The sequence below is a fragment of the Gracilinanus agilis genome, chromosome 4, assembly GCF_016433145.1.
Source record: "Gracilinanus agilis isolate LMUSP501 chromosome 4, AgileGrace, whole genome shotgun sequence".
Taxonomy (NCBI): domain Eukaryota; kingdom Metazoa; phylum Chordata; class Mammalia; order Didelphimorphia; family Didelphidae; genus Gracilinanus; species Gracilinanus agilis.
The window spans coordinates 456,930,835-456,951,594 of record NC_058133.1 but is presented as its reverse complement, the minus strand read 5'-3'; the positions used below and the strand labels follow the sequence as shown (position 1 = coordinate 456,951,594).

General features: G+C 35.4%; 1 protein-coding gene across 1 annotated transcript in view; it reads left to right on the top strand.

Moving 5' to 3' along the window:
* The window catches only part of VAV3 (vav guanine nucleotide exchange factor 3), a 482,681-nt gene that overhangs the window by 394,553 nt on the left and 67,368 nt on the right, over positions 1-20,760 (top strand). The window contains exon 21 of the mRNA XM_044675502.1: positions 13,082-13,147. Within this exon, the coding sequence (XP_044531437.1) occupies positions 13,082-13,147 (66 nt within the window). The remainder of the gene's footprint in view (positions 1-13,081; positions 13,148-20,760) is intronic.

Below are 20,760 nucleotides of genomic sequence, written 5' to 3'. Positions count from 1 at the left end.
CCTCTCCTTCCCTCCCTCTCCCTCCCTCTCTCTCCCTCTCCCCGTTTCTCACTTTCCCTCTCCCCCTTTCTTCCTTTCCCTCTCTCCCTCCTCACCTTGAAAGCTAAATAAAATCATTTTGAAGGTAAATAAATGTAATACAGAAAGCTGCCAGTTTGGCTACCAAGTGCAGGTGAAAGCACAGTATTTATTAGGGATCACTATCACACAGAGTCATTACTCCATGAGTAGCTTCCTAAATCATCAGAAATCTGTTGACTTTAAAATTCTTTTTACAAAAGCACAAAATAGAGTTATGGTACCAAGGGATTTAACCTGATAGAAAGAAAAAAATTTATATTATAGAAATCAAGGAGATAATGCAAAAATTATACCTATCTCCCCTTCCCTACCCCAACTAAAAGTATAAACAAATAATCACTTACATAATCATAGTTTCTTGTTGGCAGCTTCGTGTACATTTTACTTAACTCAAATACAACACAAAAACAAGCAAATTGTTTTTTGCTCTATGATCAGGCTTTCATTCCTTATATGGATTTTTAATAGAGAGATAGAAAGATATGATCTTCTATGGGTAATGTACTCTCTACTATGCTGGGTCTCTCTAATGTCCCCATAAGGATAGGACTTATTGGTTTAAAAAAAAGAAAAATATTGTATATTTCACACTGCAGTTTAGATTTCTATGACTTGAGCATTTCTTTATGGAACACAATTCATATAATCAGAATAATAACTTGGGGACACTCCTCATTAGTGAGAAATATTATACAGAAATATTATAGATTGAACCTAAAAAATTATCACCCCTAGATTAATAGTATTTAGGTGTGATGGATAATAAGATTTTGGTCTGGTATCACTCCTCTCTGAGAATAGACCAACCTGCTGCTCTCCTCCTGTCAAGAATCAGAGCCTCCCTTGGAGAAGGTTTAGTGAAGGAAACTCTAGAGATACCTCTTCATGACTTCCAGCAAGACACATCTAGATAGACCCATGTGGACACAGATAACCTACATGGGCAAAGTACAGCACACAAATCCCTACATGTTATTCCTTCCTCTTCACAACTTCTCCTCCCCTTCCCTCTATCTGTTCCTCTATGAGAACAATTTAAGTAATTTCTGCCTCTCCTTTAGAAGAATTTAAGTCGTTTCACCCGTAAGTAACCAAGGATACCAATAAACAAATTGAACATAAAGTAGGTATATTGTAGGAATGTAAAGACATAAATGGGACTTGCCTTTTTGATCTGTAACAAGGTTAAAGGTATTCTCTTCTTTTCTCAGAGACGTGAATATCCTTTATCCTATGCAAAAGCAAAATCCTTGCAGTGATAAGGAAAATCTTAGTAATGTGGGTAGATCTGAAGAACTTTGGTGAAGAGTACAATAGTGTTCTCATGCAGTGGAAAGAAAACTGCCCTTCTGATTGGAAGGCTGATGGCTGGAGCAAAAAACTTCTCCTTAAGCCTTCATTAGAGAGAGCTCAGAAGTCCAGAAACTCTTTATTTCCCACCAGCTTCACTTCTTGGCTTGGACTCCACTGTCATCATACCACTGCTCTGGATACCTTTTCTCTGCCCCCTCCTCCCCTCAGCTTCCTTTTGTGTGTTGTCTCCCTTGTTAGATTAAAAGGTCTTTGAGAGCAGGGACTTTTTCTTATTTGTGTCCCCTGCCATATAATAAATGTTTGTTATATTCTATTGCACACTGAATCAAAGAAGAAAAATATCTTGAGAAAACTGAGACAGCATAAGATTAGCATTACACTTTGTAAACTGGTATCAATCCTTCAGTAAGATGGTGACTCTGAGTATAATCCCTTCCAATGCACATTGAAATCATTTCATGCGTGCTGGTGGCATGATTAGAAGGCAATTAGAAGGGGGCATCTGGGTAGCTCAGTGGATTGAGAGTCAGGCCTAGAGACGGGAGGTCCTAGGTTCAAATCCGGCCTTAGACACTTCCCAGCTGTGTGACCCTGGGCAAGTCACTTGACCCCCATTGCCTACCCTTACCACTCTTCCACCAGGGAGCCAATACACAGAAGTTAAGGGTTTAAAAAAAAAAGGCAATTAGAAAACAATCTGTGAGTGTTCATGGACTTAATCCTCAATATGAGCCAGCAGTATGATATAATGCAATCTTGTCCTTTATCGTGAGCTACTTCTAGAAAAAGAGACATAGTACCTCGGTACTATTTTCTGGTCATATCACATCGCTTAGAATGTTGTGTCTAGATCTGGGCATAACCACTTAGAAGCTGCAGAGTATCCTTAGAAGAAGGCTAAATAGAAAAGTGTATGGCCTTGAATCCCTGTCTTATGTGGCTCATTTGAAGGAACTGGGAATATTCAGCTGGGTACTTAGTTGTATATTTACCTGGAAGTCTCAGGGAGAAATCTTGAAGTATTTGAGACTATTAGAAAGGCCTGAATTAGTTTTGCCCCAGATTAAATCAGGAACAATCGGTGAAAGTTGGAAAGTAGTGAATTTAAACTTGATGTCAGAAACAACTTCTTAATAAGTAGATCCATATAAAAGTGGAATCTTATCCCTTGAGATGGAGTAGAGTTGGATTTCTCTTCACTGATGGTTTTCAGATAGAGATGGGTGGCCATTTAAATGTATTTTATAGTATGAATTCCTTTTCGAAATAGGTTGGCCTAGATGGTTGCTGAATTTTCTTCTAGCTCCCAAATTCTTGTGATTGACATACTATGGGATTTGTGCCCATGTCCTCCCATGCATCTTCATAAAGGACCCTCCCAATGTGCAATGTGATAGATGCCTTCTTCTTGGTCTTTTCCTTGTTTCATGGATATCAAGAAAATACTTTGTTCATAATTATTCTTTGCTTTTACTATGTGACCAAAACACTTCCTTTTATAATTATACATGTTCTTTCTGATGTATTTTGCCCTATTTATTGTCTACAGGTCTTTTGGGGTAATGCACTCTCTACTATACTGGGTCTCTCTAATGCTCCCATAAGGATAAGACTTATTGGTTTTAAAAAAAGAAAAATATTGTATATTCCCACATTGCAGTTCAGATTTCTAAAACTTGAGCATTTCTTTATGGAATACAATTCATATTTTAGTCAACTAGGTGGCTCAGTGGATTAAGTATTAGACCTGATATCAGGAAGACTCAAGTTTAAAACTGGCCTGAACACTTAAAGTCAAGTCACTTAACTTCAATTTGACTCAGTTACTCATTTGTATAATTAGAATAATAATAGGATCTAAATCTATAGGATTATTGTGGGGATAAATATGAAATAATATTTGTAAGCATTTTGCAAACTAAGGGCTATATAAATACCAGTGATGATGATGATGATGATGACAATAATGATATCTTTCTTGCTAGTACTATAAACAACAAATACCCATTTCATTTTTTTAACTCAAAAAGCCTTAATGCATTGCTCAGTGCAAATTGTTCTTGCTTTGAATTTCCTTCCCCCTAGCCACCCATTCATTGCCAACTCCTTGTGTAATATAGACAGGAACAAAAAACAAGTTTGAAATGAGGAGTATAAGCATTATGAGCTATGAAAGGAAGGAAGGAATTTACTTTGACTGAACATGTCCTATGATTACGTTACTTTTAATTTAATGGACATTAACAAAGAAATAATGAGTTAAATCAGCACCCCCCCCCCCCCATTTATAGGAAAGGGAAAAAAAGAGAGTTCATGAAGATGATAGTGGATGGGAAACTTCAAGGGATGATTAAAGAAGATAATAGGAATTAATAAAGCCCTATGGGAATCATTCTCCCTAGTTGGTTTCCAATTGGCTTTGACCCAATAAAACATGATTTGAATTCTCAAAATGTTTCCAAATGTATAGATTGTACTATGGGGAGTTGGTTACTTGGTTACTTGATGGCAGACAGAATGAGGTCCTAATCAATTTTTTCACTTTTTTTCAAGATTTTTTGTTAGTGACTTTTACTTTTGAGTCCTTGATACAGGAAAAATGTTAAGCATAGTATTCCTTCTTTAAGGGGGTTGCACTCTGACACACATACAAATATTATCAGTTTCATTAAGGATAAAATGGAGTGGTTCTGCTAATAAAATGTAAAAGTCTAAAAAATGTTTTTTATTTTCTCTTTTCTCCTTGACCATTAGTGATTTAGACTTAAAAAAATAAAGAAATAATGAATACAATTGCACACCTCTCCAGCAATAATAATAATAACTTCACATCATTGGGATGACCAACTGAAATTGGCATGAATAGGATTTTCAATCTGGGTTTAATTTGGTAGGAAAAATAACTTGAGATTAGATCAATCTTTTCCATTTTTCATTTCTGTCTAGCTACTCAGTGTATCCACGTACTATAAATAGTTCTAAACATAATACATATAGGGCAATCAGGGTTCTTGATCGGTGGGTGAATGAATGAATGAATGAATGAATGAATGAATGAATGAATGAATGAAACTTATACTAAACAACCCTTATGTCACACAGATAATACATTTCCTTTTGTAGAATTAAATAGCTGTGACTCTAAGGCAGCCAACTCATTAGATCACATACAAATAACAGTGTCTTTTTAATCATGTATTTCCTGACCCAACTGCCTGGAAATATTTAGATGCCCTGGAAAGCTAATGGATTTTAAAATACAGTTTAGCTTAATCACTGCTTTAATCACAGAATCATGCAACTTCAAAATTTCATTGTATCCCATCTCCACTATTTGCCAAGACTAAAAAAAGTTTGCTGAAAAAATTTAGATCTTTCCTCAGGGGCTCAAAGAAATCTGCTTTTCTGGTCATTCTTTTTTTTTTTTTTTTCAGAAAATTTAGTGACCAAAATGTTCAATCTCTGAACAATTCTGGTTAATCAGGATTTTCCCATATATTCCTTTTTTTAAATGTGGAAGTCAAGTACTGGTCATTATAAGCTCAGTTTATGAGCCATGGTTATGGGCTTTTTGCAGTCCAGCAGAGCTCCCAGAGGTAAACAGTTGGTTGCAAATTTCAATACAGGTAATATTACGAATGGTAATATTTTTAATCATGAGTCTGAAAGTATTTTATGATGGCAAATACTGATTAAATTTCTCCGCAACCAATCAGCCAGTCAGCCATAATTATGGGGCACCAACAGGATTAATATTGCATGAGGCACTTTTAAGTATCATTCAGCTAAATTCTGAACTGTAGTTGGCATAAAACCTTCAACTCAATTCAAGAGATATTTATTAAACACCTACTATATGCTGAGCTATCAGCCCACAAAGAAAAAAATGAAACAAGGAGTTTATATCCTCCTGGAAGGATACAGCACTAATAGGTTTAGGCTAGCCAGTCAGTTAAGAAGAATTTATTAAATTCTTACTGTGTGCCAGGAAATTACAGACCAGACCTGTGATTTCTTAGTATCAGAAAATCCCAAAGCGAGGCAACACCTTCTCTACAACTTACCAACTTAGAATGTTGCCTAGAACACTGAGAAGTTAAACAACTTATTCAAGATGATTTGTCTTGCAAGTGTAAGAGGTGAGCCTTAAACTCAGATCTTCTTGGCTTCAAGGGTGGAGCTTTATCCCCAATGCCATGCTGCTACTATACAAGGATGTATATAGTTTTGTTGTTAAGTTGTTTTCAGTCCTGTCTAACTCTTCATATCTCTAATTGGGGTTTTCTTAACAAAGATGCTGATTTGCCATGTCTTTCTACAGCTCATTTAACAGATGAGGAAACTGAGGCAAATGGGATTAAGTGACTTGCCCAAGGTCTCACAGCTAATAGAGTTCAGAGGCCAGATTTGAATTCAGGAAGATGAGGCTTCCTTACTCTAGTTCCAGCACTCTATCCATGTGCCACATGATGCATAGAGAGAAATAAAAGAAAGAAGTTAGAGATGAATTAGCACCATCAATAAATAAATGAGATCAGGAAAAGCTTTGTATTGGAGGTAGCCACTGAGCTGAGCCTTAAAGGAATTTTATAAAGCAAAGATGAGGAGAGACTGAATTAACAGTGGACAGCTATAATTCCATAGTTTCTTTTTTTCTCACCTAGGGTAAAACCAGGTGACTGGTAGGCAACTGATTTAGAGAATGGTTGGACTAGGGGGTGCAGTCTCCTTAGGGGAAGTACTCTTACCTCCATGAGTGTGTGCATGTTAGTCCTGGGAACAGTTGGCCATTTAATAAAGGAATCAGATCCTCTGTAAATGCTAGTGCCTTGGGGTAAAGCCCTGTTCACTCTATACTAATTATAACCTTGCATTCCAGCCAATATCCCAACCTATAACTAATCTGCATCATTGTTTCCAAGTACCTCAAATTCATTTTTAATTCTAAGTAAAAATACTTGTGGCATCTTCTACTTTCTCAGATAATAATCATGTTATCATTGTCATCTGCCCTTCTGTGAATCCCAATGTTAAACTATAGCAAAGGACCTTATTAGGACATTAGTTGCATAATAGTTTGTATATGTTTACAAGAAAGTGGATGTTCCCAGTTACTTCAACTAAAAGAAGCCAATCTGTGAGGCCATTTTCTTTTTAAAATATTGATCCTTTTTGCTTTTATGTTACTTTTATTTGTAAATATAAATGAGCCACCAGCACTCCCTCATGCCCATTAGCAAGCCATCCTTTGCTTATCCCTTATAATAAAGAGTATTTTTTTTAGAGAAAGAGTGGGGGAAATGCTTGGCAAAAGTCAACCCAATTGTCTTGACAATAAATGCAAATTTTATACCCAAAGTATCAAATATCTCTGCAAAGAAGAGAGGGCAGGAGCAAACATTTATTTAGCCCTTCCTTTTTGTCCAGTAATGTGCTAAAAGCTTTACAAATATCTCCCTTGATCTTCCTAACAACCCTCTGAGGTACTATCTGAGTCAGATGGTTCTGTGAAGTTATTATTCCTGAAAAGATGTTCAATTTTATTATTGTGCCCATTTTACAGTTGAGAAACAGAGGTAGATCGAGTTTAAGTGATTTGATCAAGGTCACATAACAAGTCTAAGACTGAATTTGAACTCAAGTCTTCCTGACTCCAGGTGTAATACTCTCATTCAGCTTTTCACTTAGAAGTCTCTAAAACAAAGACATTTGCTTGAGGAAATTTGAGGAGCAAAGCTATAAACTCAGACATATTCCTATTGTGTGACAATAGAAGTAAAATTATTAAGTTCTGCAGATTCCTACTTAATGACCCTTTCAGAAATTTATGAGCTTAGCTTGATTTTGGATTTAAATAAGTAACGGGGAAGGAGGTTTGGAGGGCTTGATGCTAAAGGGCCATGTTGTCCTCCCTGTGATAGAAAGAAGTGGAGATTTGCCTCTATCTCCACCTGCTATTATTATCTTTAACAGATTCCTTTTGCATTGTAGCCAGAGACTCCCTCCCCATTCCCCTACCCAGAGCCTCAGAATGTGCATTTCTGCATGTGAGAGTGTGACTGGGAAGGTGGCAGTTGCTCTGGCCATTACCCATATGTGATAAATTGCTTAGTAATCTCTGCCTCGACGTCGTGCATACGCTGTGAGTGTTTAGGGCACTGCAGCTTGGGATCGTTTCCAGTCTTTCATAAATAACCATTAATCTGCCCCCTTTTCATCCAACTCTGCCTGCTGGAAATTGCTCCGTGCTGATCCAGTAGTGCATTAAAACCCCAATCCAGGTGGTATTAAAGGGATAAATGAACCACAGAGAAGAGACTCTTGTTCTGGATTTTTACTAAGGCATTTTTATCCTTTTTTTTTCTTTCTCCAAATTCAGGAAATAAACAGTTTAAGATGGATTTTGGAAAAGCATATTTTTGCCTTTGTGAACAGCTCCTATGCTGGAAAGTGCTTGAGTTTTGAAAATTAAGTTTTAGCTTTCACAGCTCTGATACACATTGCATTCTTGCTACTTTTGTATGATGCAGAGATTGTATAATGGCCTTATAGAAATGATGCCTTTTTCCATAATATTGTTGCCTATCAGAAAAAAAAAATATTGAAAATATCTGATTTATTGTCATTTGCTGTGATCTTGTATATTGAAAATAAAACATGTACAAAGAAATTCAATGTAAACCGAGGAGTTATGAAAGCATAAGAGCATTGACTTTGTCTGTGAGGGTTTGGGAAGGAATATTTTTCTGTGGATATCATGATCAGTTTCACAAAAGAAGACTCAGTTTTCTCAGCATCAAATTATTCTCTCTCTTTTTTTTTTAACCCTTGTACTTCGGTGTATTGTCTCATAGGTGGAAGATTGGTAAGGGTGGGCAATGGGGGTCAAGTGACTTGCCCAGGGTCACACAGCTGGGAAGTGGCTGAGGCCGGGTTTGAACCTAGGACCTCCTGTCTCTAGGCCTGACTCTCACTCCACTGAGCTACCCAGCTGCCCCCCATGCATCAAATTATTCTTTTGAGAAATATGGACTTTTTTTTTATGAGTTAAAAATCAAATACTTTTTTTTGTTCTCTCATTCATTAAGAAACTTTTTTTTTTTGGAATGGTCAATGTTTTTGTTTTCCTCTCCGAAACAAAATAGAACCTATTTTAATAATTTTCTTAAGTGACCCAGGATTGTTCTGTGAAATTTGTAGAGGATATATCATGGCATGTACTCTGCAGAATAAATACATAGAAAGAAGTGTTTCATAATATAGCAAAAGAAAAGTAACTTAAAAGGGAGGAGTGTTTCAGGGTGACCTTGAAGATATTATAAGAATCTCTAGAATGAATGTCAGAAAAAGAGATTAAGGACAAAGAAAGATCTTCTTCTACCTGAGAGTTGCAAAAGGTACAAATGGTAAAAAACAAGAATATGATCTGGCACAGAATAAAATGCCGATGCTGAAATGTAAAGAAGAATTAAGTGTAGCTTCTAGAACCTTGTCAAGGTTAATACAAAAAACACAGGAAAATCAGCATACACCCCACAAACTCAATCATTTGCTTCCAAATGGCTTATTTTCAAAAGCTAAGATGTCAATTCCCCATCCTTACATGTAGAATTGACAGCTTCTCCTCCCATTAGCATTAATGAGCTACTCACTTAAATCCACCCCCCAACATCAACAAAAGAGCCAAAAACAACCCCTCCTACTCTCTGTTTTGTTTTTGTATATACCAAATGTTGGCTATTTACTTAATCAGTGTAAATTCATTGGCTATGGTGCATATTACCTTCCATAGCTAAAAATGACTTCTCGTAGGAATTAGTGTTAAAATGTAATTTTAATCATCTGTCAAAATACGTTAAATAATCATTACTCACCGGCAGGCTGTTAGGAAATACACTAAATCTTGGTGAACATGTGACCTCTGCAACTGAGGCATTTTCTAAAAAATTAGAGTTGAAAAGGAGCTTGACAGCTTGCTTAATCTAATTCCTTTCTTCCAGAGAACTTCACATAAACAGTTCTTGAAGAGTGGTTTAAAAAAACAATAGAGACAGAATCATTTTGGGTCACCTATTTCTCAATTGCTGTCCTCATCATAGTCCCTGTTCTGGTTAGCATGCTTCTTTTCCTATTTATGGCTCGGTGGCTGAAACTAAGGATAAAGGTGGGGTGGAAAGCAGTGGGGGAAGTTATGTTCTAAAGCCAGACCTAATTCAGACCATTCCGGTAGTTCCAGCTTGGAATTGGAATGAAATGGGACATAAATCACCTAAGTAATATTTATAAAAGGAAGTTGACTTCACGCTAGCATGGAAAGGATATTCCTCGAAGATGGGACATTGATTCGGTTGGGTGGGGGCTTCTCTGTTTCTGTATTTCTCTTATTGGTAAACCAGAAAGCTTAATCAACAGTTAGAACTTTATCCCTTGGACCAATTAAGTTTTAAGATCATTTCATTGCCTTTGGGAGAGGAGGAGAAGAGAGAAGAGTGGGAGGGAGAATAGTCTAGCTTGTATGCATTAGATTTTGCTTCTACTACAGTTTATATTTATAGGACTCTTTCCCCAAAAAACGCTCAAGTGAAAGTTCCCCATGACTATTTCTATCTATTCTGGTTTTCTCTCATCATAAATCATATCATATTAGTAGGCTGTGATTTTTTCCCCATCCATCTTGGTAAAGTCAGCTACCTTATAGTTGGAAGATTTGAAGCCAAAAGAAAAATGATGGGATGCTAGTCCATTCATTCATTCAAAAAATATTATTTAACATCTACTGTGTGCAGAATGGGCAGCTAGGTAGCCAGTGGATGGAATGCCATGTTTAGAGTCAGGAAAGCTCATTTTCTTGTGTTCAAATCCAGTCTGGACATTCATTAGCTTTGTGACCCTAGGAAACTCACAACCTTATTTGCCTCAGTTTCCTCATCAATAAAATGAGATAGAGAAGGAAATGTAAAACCACTCAAGTACCTTTGCCAAGAAAATCCTGAATGGTGTCATGAAGAGTTGGAAACAACTGAAAAATTACTGAACAACAATAACAACAAAAGTGTGCAGAATATTGCTTCATATGTTGAGAAAGCTACAGAGGAGTTTTGCCCTTAAAGATTTTTATAGTGAAACCCAGCTCACCTCACCATACTTTAAAGTCCTAAAATAAATAATCCCATCTGACTCTGTTGAGCTTTGAAAGCTGTTTTTAAAAAGATTTTATTACTTTCTTTAACTCTCTTTAATATCTAATCACAATGTCTTCAGAAAATTATTCATTCTATTCAATTGAATCTCTCCTGTTGCAGGTAAAATCTTTTATTTTAAGATGTTCTTTATGAAAAGATTGAGAATAGCTGATTATCATTCTCATAATTTCCAAGTTTTAACATTTTATATATGTATGTATAATCCAAGATTATACTCTACAAAATCCCTTCAAAACACCTAGTCTGTGCACAGCTCTACATTTGGTGCTAGAGAAAACAAAGTGGAATAAACTGTATTTCCTTCCTTCTTGAAAACATAGGCTAGCATAGTGCGGGAAAATTACTTGACAGAATCTAGAAGTCTGGCTCCAGCTGTGGCATTTTATGGGACGTGTTACCTTAAGTCACTTAACTTCTCTGAGTCTTGGTTTCCTTCTCTGTGAAGTGGGAATAATAATTTTGTCCTGTAGACCTCACAGAATTATTGTGAGGACAGTGCTTTTTGTAAATCTTTAAGTGTCTTGTTTTTGTTGTTCAGTTATTTCAGTTGTGTCCTACTCTTTGTGATCCCATTTGGGTTATTGTTGGGGTTTTGTTTTTGTTTTGGCAAAGATACTAGAGTCTTTTGCCATTTCTTTCTTCAGCTCATTTTACAATGAGGAAACTAAGGTAAACAGGGTTAATTGATTTGCTCATGGTTTTACACTAGGAAGTGTTTAAGGCAAGATTTGAATTCAGGTCCTTTTGTGTCTAGGGCTTGCACTCTGTCCAAGGTGCTACCTTGCTGCTATAACAACAACACTATGTTATATAAATGTGAATTGTGATTGTGATTGTATTGTGTATATTATGCTTATAATTAAAAAAGGACAGCGCCTACATATAGATTGCTGTAATGCAAAAATGAATGTGATAAATGCATTAGAAAGGTTGAAGTAAAAGTGTTAGGAGAGGAGGTGGGGGATGGGATAGGTCATTTTTGCCTGTGGACTTCAGGGGAGGCTTTCTTCCTAGAGTAGGTAGCATTTGAGATGGACATGTGAGTAGGAAATACACTTCATACATATGAAATAGGCAGAAATACAAACTATATTATAGTACCTGCCATCTTGAGGAGGAGGAGGAAAGAGGAGGAGGGAGGAAGGAAGAGCCCATGGATTGTAAAATATGAGAAAATGATTATTGAAATTGGATCAACATGTAATCTAGAAAAAATATAAAAAACAAAACATGCATTATCCCAAAAAACAAACAAAAGAAATAAACAAGATGCTATATGGTAGGTACATTTAGGAGAAGGAAAAGGTGCTATTTATGTTCCTCTAGGACAATTAAATATTTTTTCTCTTGTCTTGTAATTGGGCTGGATTTATTCTATTGCCTTCTCATTATTTCTCTCAATGTCAGTTAAAATGTTATTCCTATCCTATCCAGCCCCTCCTTTATCTTTTCTTCCTCTATGATTGCCACTTGGAAATGGAAGCTCTTTCCAGATCATCTGGATTATTGATAAAAATGTCCAGCAAGTACAGGGCTGAAGGTTGTGTCTGGTGAAATAATGACATTATTCATGTTGGAGGTCTCCGGATATGGACCGTTGGCGAAGGTCCCTTGACTATGAGTTCCCAGTTAGTGATGGTCATACTCTAAAGTCAACCATACTTTTCCAGTGATTTATTAATGAGAATAAAATATTAGCAGAGACAGTATAGATTAATGAATCAAAGGATTGTACTGGAGTTAGTAAATCCCATCTCTACACAGTGCTGCGTGAACATGACCATGCCACTCTCAAAATTCCTGGAAACTCTTCAAAAATATAAATTCCGGGCAAGTTGTTAAAGTAATCTCAACACGTCACTGGTCCAGATTAAAAAAAATAATAACAACACTCAATAAAATATTAAAGTCTGTCTTTGAAATTGAATGGCAGAATGTCCAAGGCATTGAGGGTTGGATTGAAAATCAGATGAGTTCTTGAATGATGGTCATGCCTTTGGGCAACTGTGAGAACCATTTAATACTCTCTTTTTGCAACAACTGTCTCTCCCAAACCAAGATGAGAGTAAGGTTAGATGGCTTTATATAGTGTAGAGAGAGCCCTAGGCTTAGAGTGAGGAAAACCTGGATTTCAGTCTTGTTTCATCTACTTACTAGCTTTGTGACCCTGAGAAGGTCACTGAACTTTTCTCAGCCTCATTTTCCTTTTCTGTCAAATGGGGGTGATATCATGAGTATTACCTCATAGGATTATTGTGAGGGACATGAGATTTAATGTAGACAATGGCTTCATAAATCTGGAAGTGTCATATAAATGGTAACCATTATTATTGTTATTATTATTGGAATGCTTACTATAAGATATTACTTATAAAGAGTTTGATGCTCTGTGTTAACAGTTGTTGATTAAATAGAAAGTGCTTTGGTATTATCCTTTGAGTAATTGTTATTCTTAACCCTGACACTTTTCCCTCTATTTATAGGGACGGAACTTAGCATCAGGGGAGATTGGCTTCTTTCCTAGTGAAGCAGTTAAGCCTTATCCATGTGTAAGTATATATATTTAATTTTTTTCAATGTTATTGTTTGTTCAAGAACATTCAGGGGAAATTGGTCAGCTTCACCAGAAATTTTATTAATCATGCCTTCTGGGAATCATATTATTTCTTTGTTCTTTGCATTTGAATGTTATGTCCAATGTTATTTAAAATTGCAACAGTGATATGCTTCCATTAGCAGATTGAAATTTTAAACTGTTAAGGAAATATTCACAGGAAGCAAATTTAACTTCAGGGAATTTATGAAATTAGATTGTCCAGAGAGCTTTTCTTTTTAAAGAAATAAGCCAAAGCTTTACGGTATAAATGCATTGTACAAATTGTGGTTTTCTCCAGTGAGGTGAGAATGGTTTGATTTTAATCTATTCCCTCCCTTCCCCCAGTCACTTTTGGTTATACAGAGATATTACACTATAAATAGTATGCTTTTTAAAAAGTAGTATCAAATACACGAATTCTTCAACCAAATCTCTAAATATATTTTTCTGTGTACATTAACATCTTATTATTGTTTTCTTCAAAAGCACAGTAAAATGTTCTCAAAACATTAACTGCAGTATGATGCTACCAGTAGAAATTAATGAACAGCAGTACTTATCCAAATGAAGTTAAGGAAAAATTCAACTTTATAGAGGAAACAGAGATGGATGCTATTATTTCCAATTAAATTAAACTTCTTCAAAAATGCCACCATCTTTCCAGGCTTACAAGCTATTATATTGGAATTGATTACTATGACCTCCCGTTAATAGGCTTAAAGTCTTCTGGACACTAACATTGTAATATTTTTTTAATTTAACTTTTATTAAGGGTTTTGTTTTTGTATGACTATTTCTGGATACATTACACTATCGCTCTCTCTCCTTCATTCTCATACTTTTGCTTGTTTTGTTGTTGTACATTTTTTAATTCGTTTTGAGGCTGGGTCTACTTATCTCACATTCACTTTAAGGACAAGGCCAATTCCAGTCCCTTTTTTGGCCGTCTGGGGGCCCTGTGTTCCTGACGGTTCCAGAATGTGTGGGGCCACCATATTGGAGTCTAGGTGGCTCGCCATGTTAATGCTAGTCTTAGTGCAGACACCCAATTCGTTTTAGCCCTATTGAAGTTTCAAAGTCCCAAATTAAAGGGATCTACCATCTTCAACCTTCTGCAGTAGCAGAGATTATAACAGTGTGGCACCAGCCTTGCCTTTCCCCTATAAAAAAGAAGAAAAAAATAAAAAAACCCCAACAACTTTAACTTGCCTTTCCCTTATAAAAAAGAAGAAAATAATAACTTAAAAAACAACACTGAAACTTTCTAAAAGCTGAACAACCATCCTTATCCAAATTAACTTAAGGGAAAAAAATCAGTTTTATGGAAGAAACAGAGATGGATGCTATGAAACATTCTATACCATTCCTATTGTTTCCCACTTATATGTACCATGAAAGGGGAGGAGTGTACTTCCTTATCACTATTCTGGGACATTCCCTGTTCAATATAAATTACAATGTTCTAAAAATTTAGTTGGAGTGTACAGTTGTCAATGTTTGGATCCGCATCACTGATGGAAATACAGTTCTATGTTCAAAGCTAATTATTTTAACCTTTTATTTTTGTCGTACCTAAGTAGGATCAAAATCCCTTTCCCTGAATCCTGTGAGTCAAACATTTATATATATATATAGACACATGGCTAAGAAGACCATCTCCACTAACCTTGGGGATACATTCCAGAACACTGTAAACCCAAATGGAGAACATGTCAATTTTTTTCTACCTGTTTTCTCTTATCAACAGCTTTAAAGAGACAATGTAAAAGTTCAGCATGGGACTAAATTAATTTTAAATAATCCTAGGTGGTAGAATTGCCAACAGGCTCTATGTAAGCTATGATTTTGCTAACCAGGGTAAGAGAGAATATCTCAAGTCTACAGAATGATAGTGAGTGTGGACTTTGTTTTGTTTTTGTGACATTTGTGACAGAGAGAAAGCATGTTCTAAAGATGCTTTATAAGCAAGATCTGGGTTTGGATTCATCTCTCTCACAAGCTGGTTGCATGACTGTACAAGTCACTTAACTCATGATGCCTCAGACAAGTTTCTAAGACTATAAATTACAGAGAAGGTTCTTGTGTCTAATGATATGACACAAGAAAGTATTTTTTTTCCTTATATGAATAAAACAAAAGGTTCAATGAAAAAAATAAGTCTAGGTTATGTACAAAGAGAGATACAAAGAGAGATTCATTAGAGAACATTATCTTTTCATTCATACTTATGAGTTAATATATGGCCATTCATTTTATATTGACTGCTTTGGGAAAATATAAACTGGGTGAATTCTAGGCATTGTACAGTTTAGGAATTTTTAATTATAATAGCTGATTCATGGGCCAGAGAAAAGGCTTAGGAGAACCAAATGGGTCTCAGATAGAGAGAACCTGGGAGGTATGCCACTGCTTTGTGGTCCCTTTGGCCATTCAGGCATGAGGTCCTGGGAGTTCTCCTTGGAATGCTCATCAATGAGAGGAATCAGGGTGTGCTGGGCAGATTTCTGGATTTCAAGACAGGAGATGCCCAGCTATGAATCCCTGCCCTATTTATGCTACAGGCTGGTTGACTACCCTCAAAACATTGGACTTCTGGGTGCCTCTTTTTTATCTGTAATAAAACATACAATGCCTAACTTATAATGAGCCTGGGAGGATCAAATGAGATAATCTTTTGCAAATATTATTTAGGTGTTAATGAGCACCATTGTCCTTTTGATTTTCCTTAAAGAGCAGCTACTGTAATTTCCTGGAAAACTCTGAGTTGTCTTGAGACCACCATCCATGATTTTCTCTTAGAAGTGAGGCAGGAGATAATTTGGGGGGCCAGACCTTTAAAAATTAAGGATTCTGTTAAGGATTTGGGCACCAATTTAGTGATTAGAAGAAAATAGATTTGAATCACAAACAGTGGGATTCTTTTAAAAATAAGAGACATCATTTTGTACTACAATTCATTTCTTCCGATTTAAGTGATTTCTGAGCCCACCCACATGCCCCCAATCACTCTTTCTTTTGTTATTTTTATAGGTGGCTTAAAAACATTTTTTTGCCCATTAAGCATTTATTTTCTTACCCTTCTCTCGTCAAACAATAACAAAAAAACCCTCTTATCAAATATGCATAATTAAGTGAAACAAATTCTCTCATCAGCTATCATATACAAACATACATATGTGTAAAACATTTTGTCATTTTCCTTTTTTGTCATCCAGTCTGAGAGATGTGAGATAAACTCAGTGGGTGACAAAAGAAATGTTCTGTTTATATTTCTTTAACTATTAGTGTTTTGGAACATTTTTCCCCTATGATTGCTGTTCACAGATGGATTTCTTCCTTCGAAAACTGCTTATTCCCATCATTTGATCACTGAATAGCTTATTCTTATAAATTTAAACCAGTTCTTTATATCATTTGAGTAGAATTTTACCAGGAAAAAAAACTCCCTTTGAAGATTTTTTTCTTCAGTTACTTGCTTCCCTTTTAATTTTAACTATATTGGTTTTGTTTGTACCTTTAAAAATTATGTAATCAAAATTAGCCATTTTATTTTGTGTAATTTTCTCTAGCCCATATTTGGGCATGAACTCTTCTGTTATCCAAGGATCTGACAGGTAACTTTTCTTAAACTTCTAATTTGCTTCCTATACCATTTTCAAAATCTAAACCATATCTCTGTTTGCAAGTTTTCTTTATATATTGAGTGAGATGTTTTGTTTATACCTAATTTCTGCTTTTCTACTTTCCTCACAATTTTTGTCAAATAGTGAGCCCCTCTCCTAGCAGCTGAGGTCTTTTGGTTTACCCATTGGATTCTATTGAATTCATTTACTTTTGTATGCTGTGAACCTCATCTATTCCAATGATTGACTTCTCTACTTTGTAACCAATTGAAGGTTACTGCTTTGTAGTATAGTTTGATATGTGGTCATGCTAGACTCACTTCTTTCCCACTCACCACCCCACCCCATTATCTCTTTTGAAATTGAACTTTGTTTGGCCCAGATGAATTTTATTCTTATCATTTTTACTTGGTTTAATAAAGTAATTCTTTGTTGCTTAAATAATATGTTATTGAATAAGTAAATTAGTTATTTTTATTATATTTGTATGGCTAAGCCATGAGCAATTAAAATTCAAATTTTGGGGGTTTATCCTTATGTAAAGAATATTTTATAATGGTATTCATATTGTTGTTGGGTGTGTCTTGGTAGATGGACTTCAAAATATTTTATACATCATACTTATATTGAATGATATTTCTCTTTCTGGATTTTGTTGGAAATATACAGGATGCTAAAAATGAATATGAACATATTTTATATTTTTTAACTGCTGAATTTTATGATTTCTAAAATGAATGTTAATGAGAGTTTTCTGGATATTATTTGCAAAAAACTCAAAACAAACAAAACAATGAAAAATAATAATTTTGTTCTCTCTTTGCCTATGTTTATTCCTTGGTTCTTTTTCTTATTTTTATACTTAGCATTTTCCAGCACTTTTTTAAAAATAGCATTGATAGTTTTTCCCTCTTGAAACAATTTTTAATTTATTTCCAGGTTTTCAATGTATTTGAATAAATGTGGTATACCTTCAATGTGATGTAAAGCCTCGAGTTTATGGAGTGCTTTGCTTTTGTTGCATCTCCAGAACATCATGATTTTAGAAATTTGTAAATGTTATGACCTTGGACAGAGAATCTGTTTGTTCATCTATGAAATAAAGATAATAAAAACTGTATTATCTTAGAAGGCAACATGCCACAGTTGGTTGGATAGTTATAAAGGCTTAGATTCCAGTCCCGTTTCTCACAAATACTGATTGTGTGATTCCGGGCAGGTTACTTAACTTTTCGGTGTCCTGGGAAATTCTCTTGGTCTGTGAATTACAAACTCTATAAAGTGGTCACATTATTGGAATTCACACTACTTGTTTCCAGTAGGCTGGAACCAATGGCCATATTTTACATAATGACAACAGGTAGGTGGTACAGTGGATAGAGCTACAGGCTTGGAGTCATGAAGACTCATTTCATGAGTTCAGATCTGGTGTCAGATGTTAAGTAGATGGGCAAGTCACTTAACCTTGGTTACCTCAGTTTCCTCACCTGTAAAATGAGCTGAAGAAAGAAATGGCAAACCACTCCAGTATCTTTGCCAAGAAAACCCCAAATGGGGTCATGAAGAGTCAGACATGATTGAAATGATTGAACAATATTATAATTCTCTTTGGGTGAGAATAACAGATACCAAATTTTTCATATATTATTGATGGTTTTTTTCCCCTTTAAAAAAATCTTCATTATCATGAAACAGTTAAGTGATGCAACTGTTAGAATACTGGATTTAGGGTCTGAAAGACCCAAGTTGAAATCTTGCTTCAGACACTTACTAGCTTTTTGACTAATAGTAGGAATTCAAATATAGAAAACCGTCTGGGGGGATTCCTCCTTAGCACTAACCATGCCTTGCAGCAGTATTGTATGTGGCAGAAAAGGTACAAATCTTGGGTAAAGAAAGCTGCTGTATCAAGAGTTCCTCAAACAAATGAAATATATCACAAGCCTAGTACTTATCCCTTTCACTCTAACTACCTTATAGATTCTTTTTCGAGGACCAAATGGGATAATATATGTAAATTATAAAGCACTACCTAAAGGGAGGCCATGATTATAATAGTCTACATTTATGAATAATAATAGTGAAAATCTAATAGCCTACATTTGTAAGGTGCTTTATAGGTTATGAATATAGCTATCATTATTAATACTAGTATGAAAAATAATGGCATAGATTATTTTGTATTTCTGAAATAAATTTAGTATAAGATGGCTACAATTAGAATTTGAAGTTAGACTATTTGGTGTTTTTTTATCTGCTTTGAATACATTAACATATATGTAGATATTTGCTAAAACCAAAATCGTGAATTATATTGGGCACATAGTAAAATAAAAATGAATGATGTATACAATGCAGACCAATTTTAACGTTAATAACCAGAGGGATATTTTGACTAGAGAGATAAATTGATTCTGCACAACTCTTAACCTCGAAGGGCAAAATATAAATGTCCTATCATGACAAATGATTGGGCCAAAGACATGGTAACATCGATCCGATTTTCAAAGTGCTATAACTTTAACTATTATTATTAAGTATAACAAGCTTCACAACTACTTAGTATTCAGAATGCCTAGGAACAGCATACAATGCATATCTAAAGAGACTTTAGGAATGAATGAAAAATTGCTGAATCATGAGAATAGCTTTTCTGTATCCCAGTCTTTTCTTAGGTATTTTTAAACCTTCCCCCACCTCCTCTCTGCAGCATGGAGTCTATGTCAGCAGTCAGAAAGCAGTATGGCTTTCTGTCCATCAGTGGGTTTTTTGATGACTTTAATTAGACACTTGGAATATCTGATCTATTTACAGAAAAGAGTATTTTGAGGATTTTCTCTTTGAGATTCACATAGTAAAGCAGAGAAAATGAAATATTTGTCTAGCATTCTGGCCCTGTCAGACTCTTAAACCAAAGTTTGGAATTTGCTTTAGTAATGGTGATAAACAATTATTATCTCTGTCCATTGAGATGAAGAGAATATTTGGTACTTATTAATAATTCATCTTTTTTCTGGGTAGATTCAAAATAGTCATGTGAATAACTACATAAATTTCAGCAACCTACACATTTGACCTAACCCCTCAGCTCTTAGCGCTACACTAGTAGCCAAACAAATTAAGTCCTACTTACCCATCCTATATTATAATTCCTTTTGGGAGAAAATGATAGCATATACTAAATCTTTCAAGTACTATTGAGGCTTTTATTCTTTCTTTTGTTAAAATCTTCATTACTATGAAACAGTTAGGTGATACAATTGTTAGAATACTGTATTTGGAGTCAGAAAGACCTGAGTTATTTAGATACACACTAACTTTTTTTGGCTTTGGGCAAGTTAATGAATCTCTCTAAGCCTCAGTTTCCCTCTCTGAAAAATGGGGATAATAAAAGCAACTCTCTCTAGGGGTTCTTGTAAGGATTAAAAGAGGTAATATGAAGCACTTTGTAAACCTTAAAGAACTACAAAAATGCTAGCTGTTATTATTATTGTTGTTTCTGTTATTCCCCCATATAACTTATCCCTTTTATTTTATTTTATTGCCTATAAGACAAGTTTATAAAATATAGCCACATGTAAAGTAAGTCTTCACTTAGAAATATAGTCATGCAGTGGTTCCTAGGATGCCCTCAGTGAAGAGCACAACTATCTAGCAATCAGCTAAGGGTTGAGGTCCCAGTTCTGTGCCCAGAAAGATCTCCCTCTTCCATGTAGCATCCATTGTAGCACTCTCATACTGCAAAAAGACAAGTAAACCATCCATCCTGCTAAGGAAGCTATGTTCAGTGCAGTTATTTTTCAGTTGTATTCATATCTTTGTAGCCCTATTTTGGGGCTTTCTTGGCAGAAATATTTGAATATTTTCCATATCCTTCAACAGCTCTTTTTACAAATGAAGAAACTGAGGCAAATAGGGTTAAGGGATTTGCTCTCATAGCTAG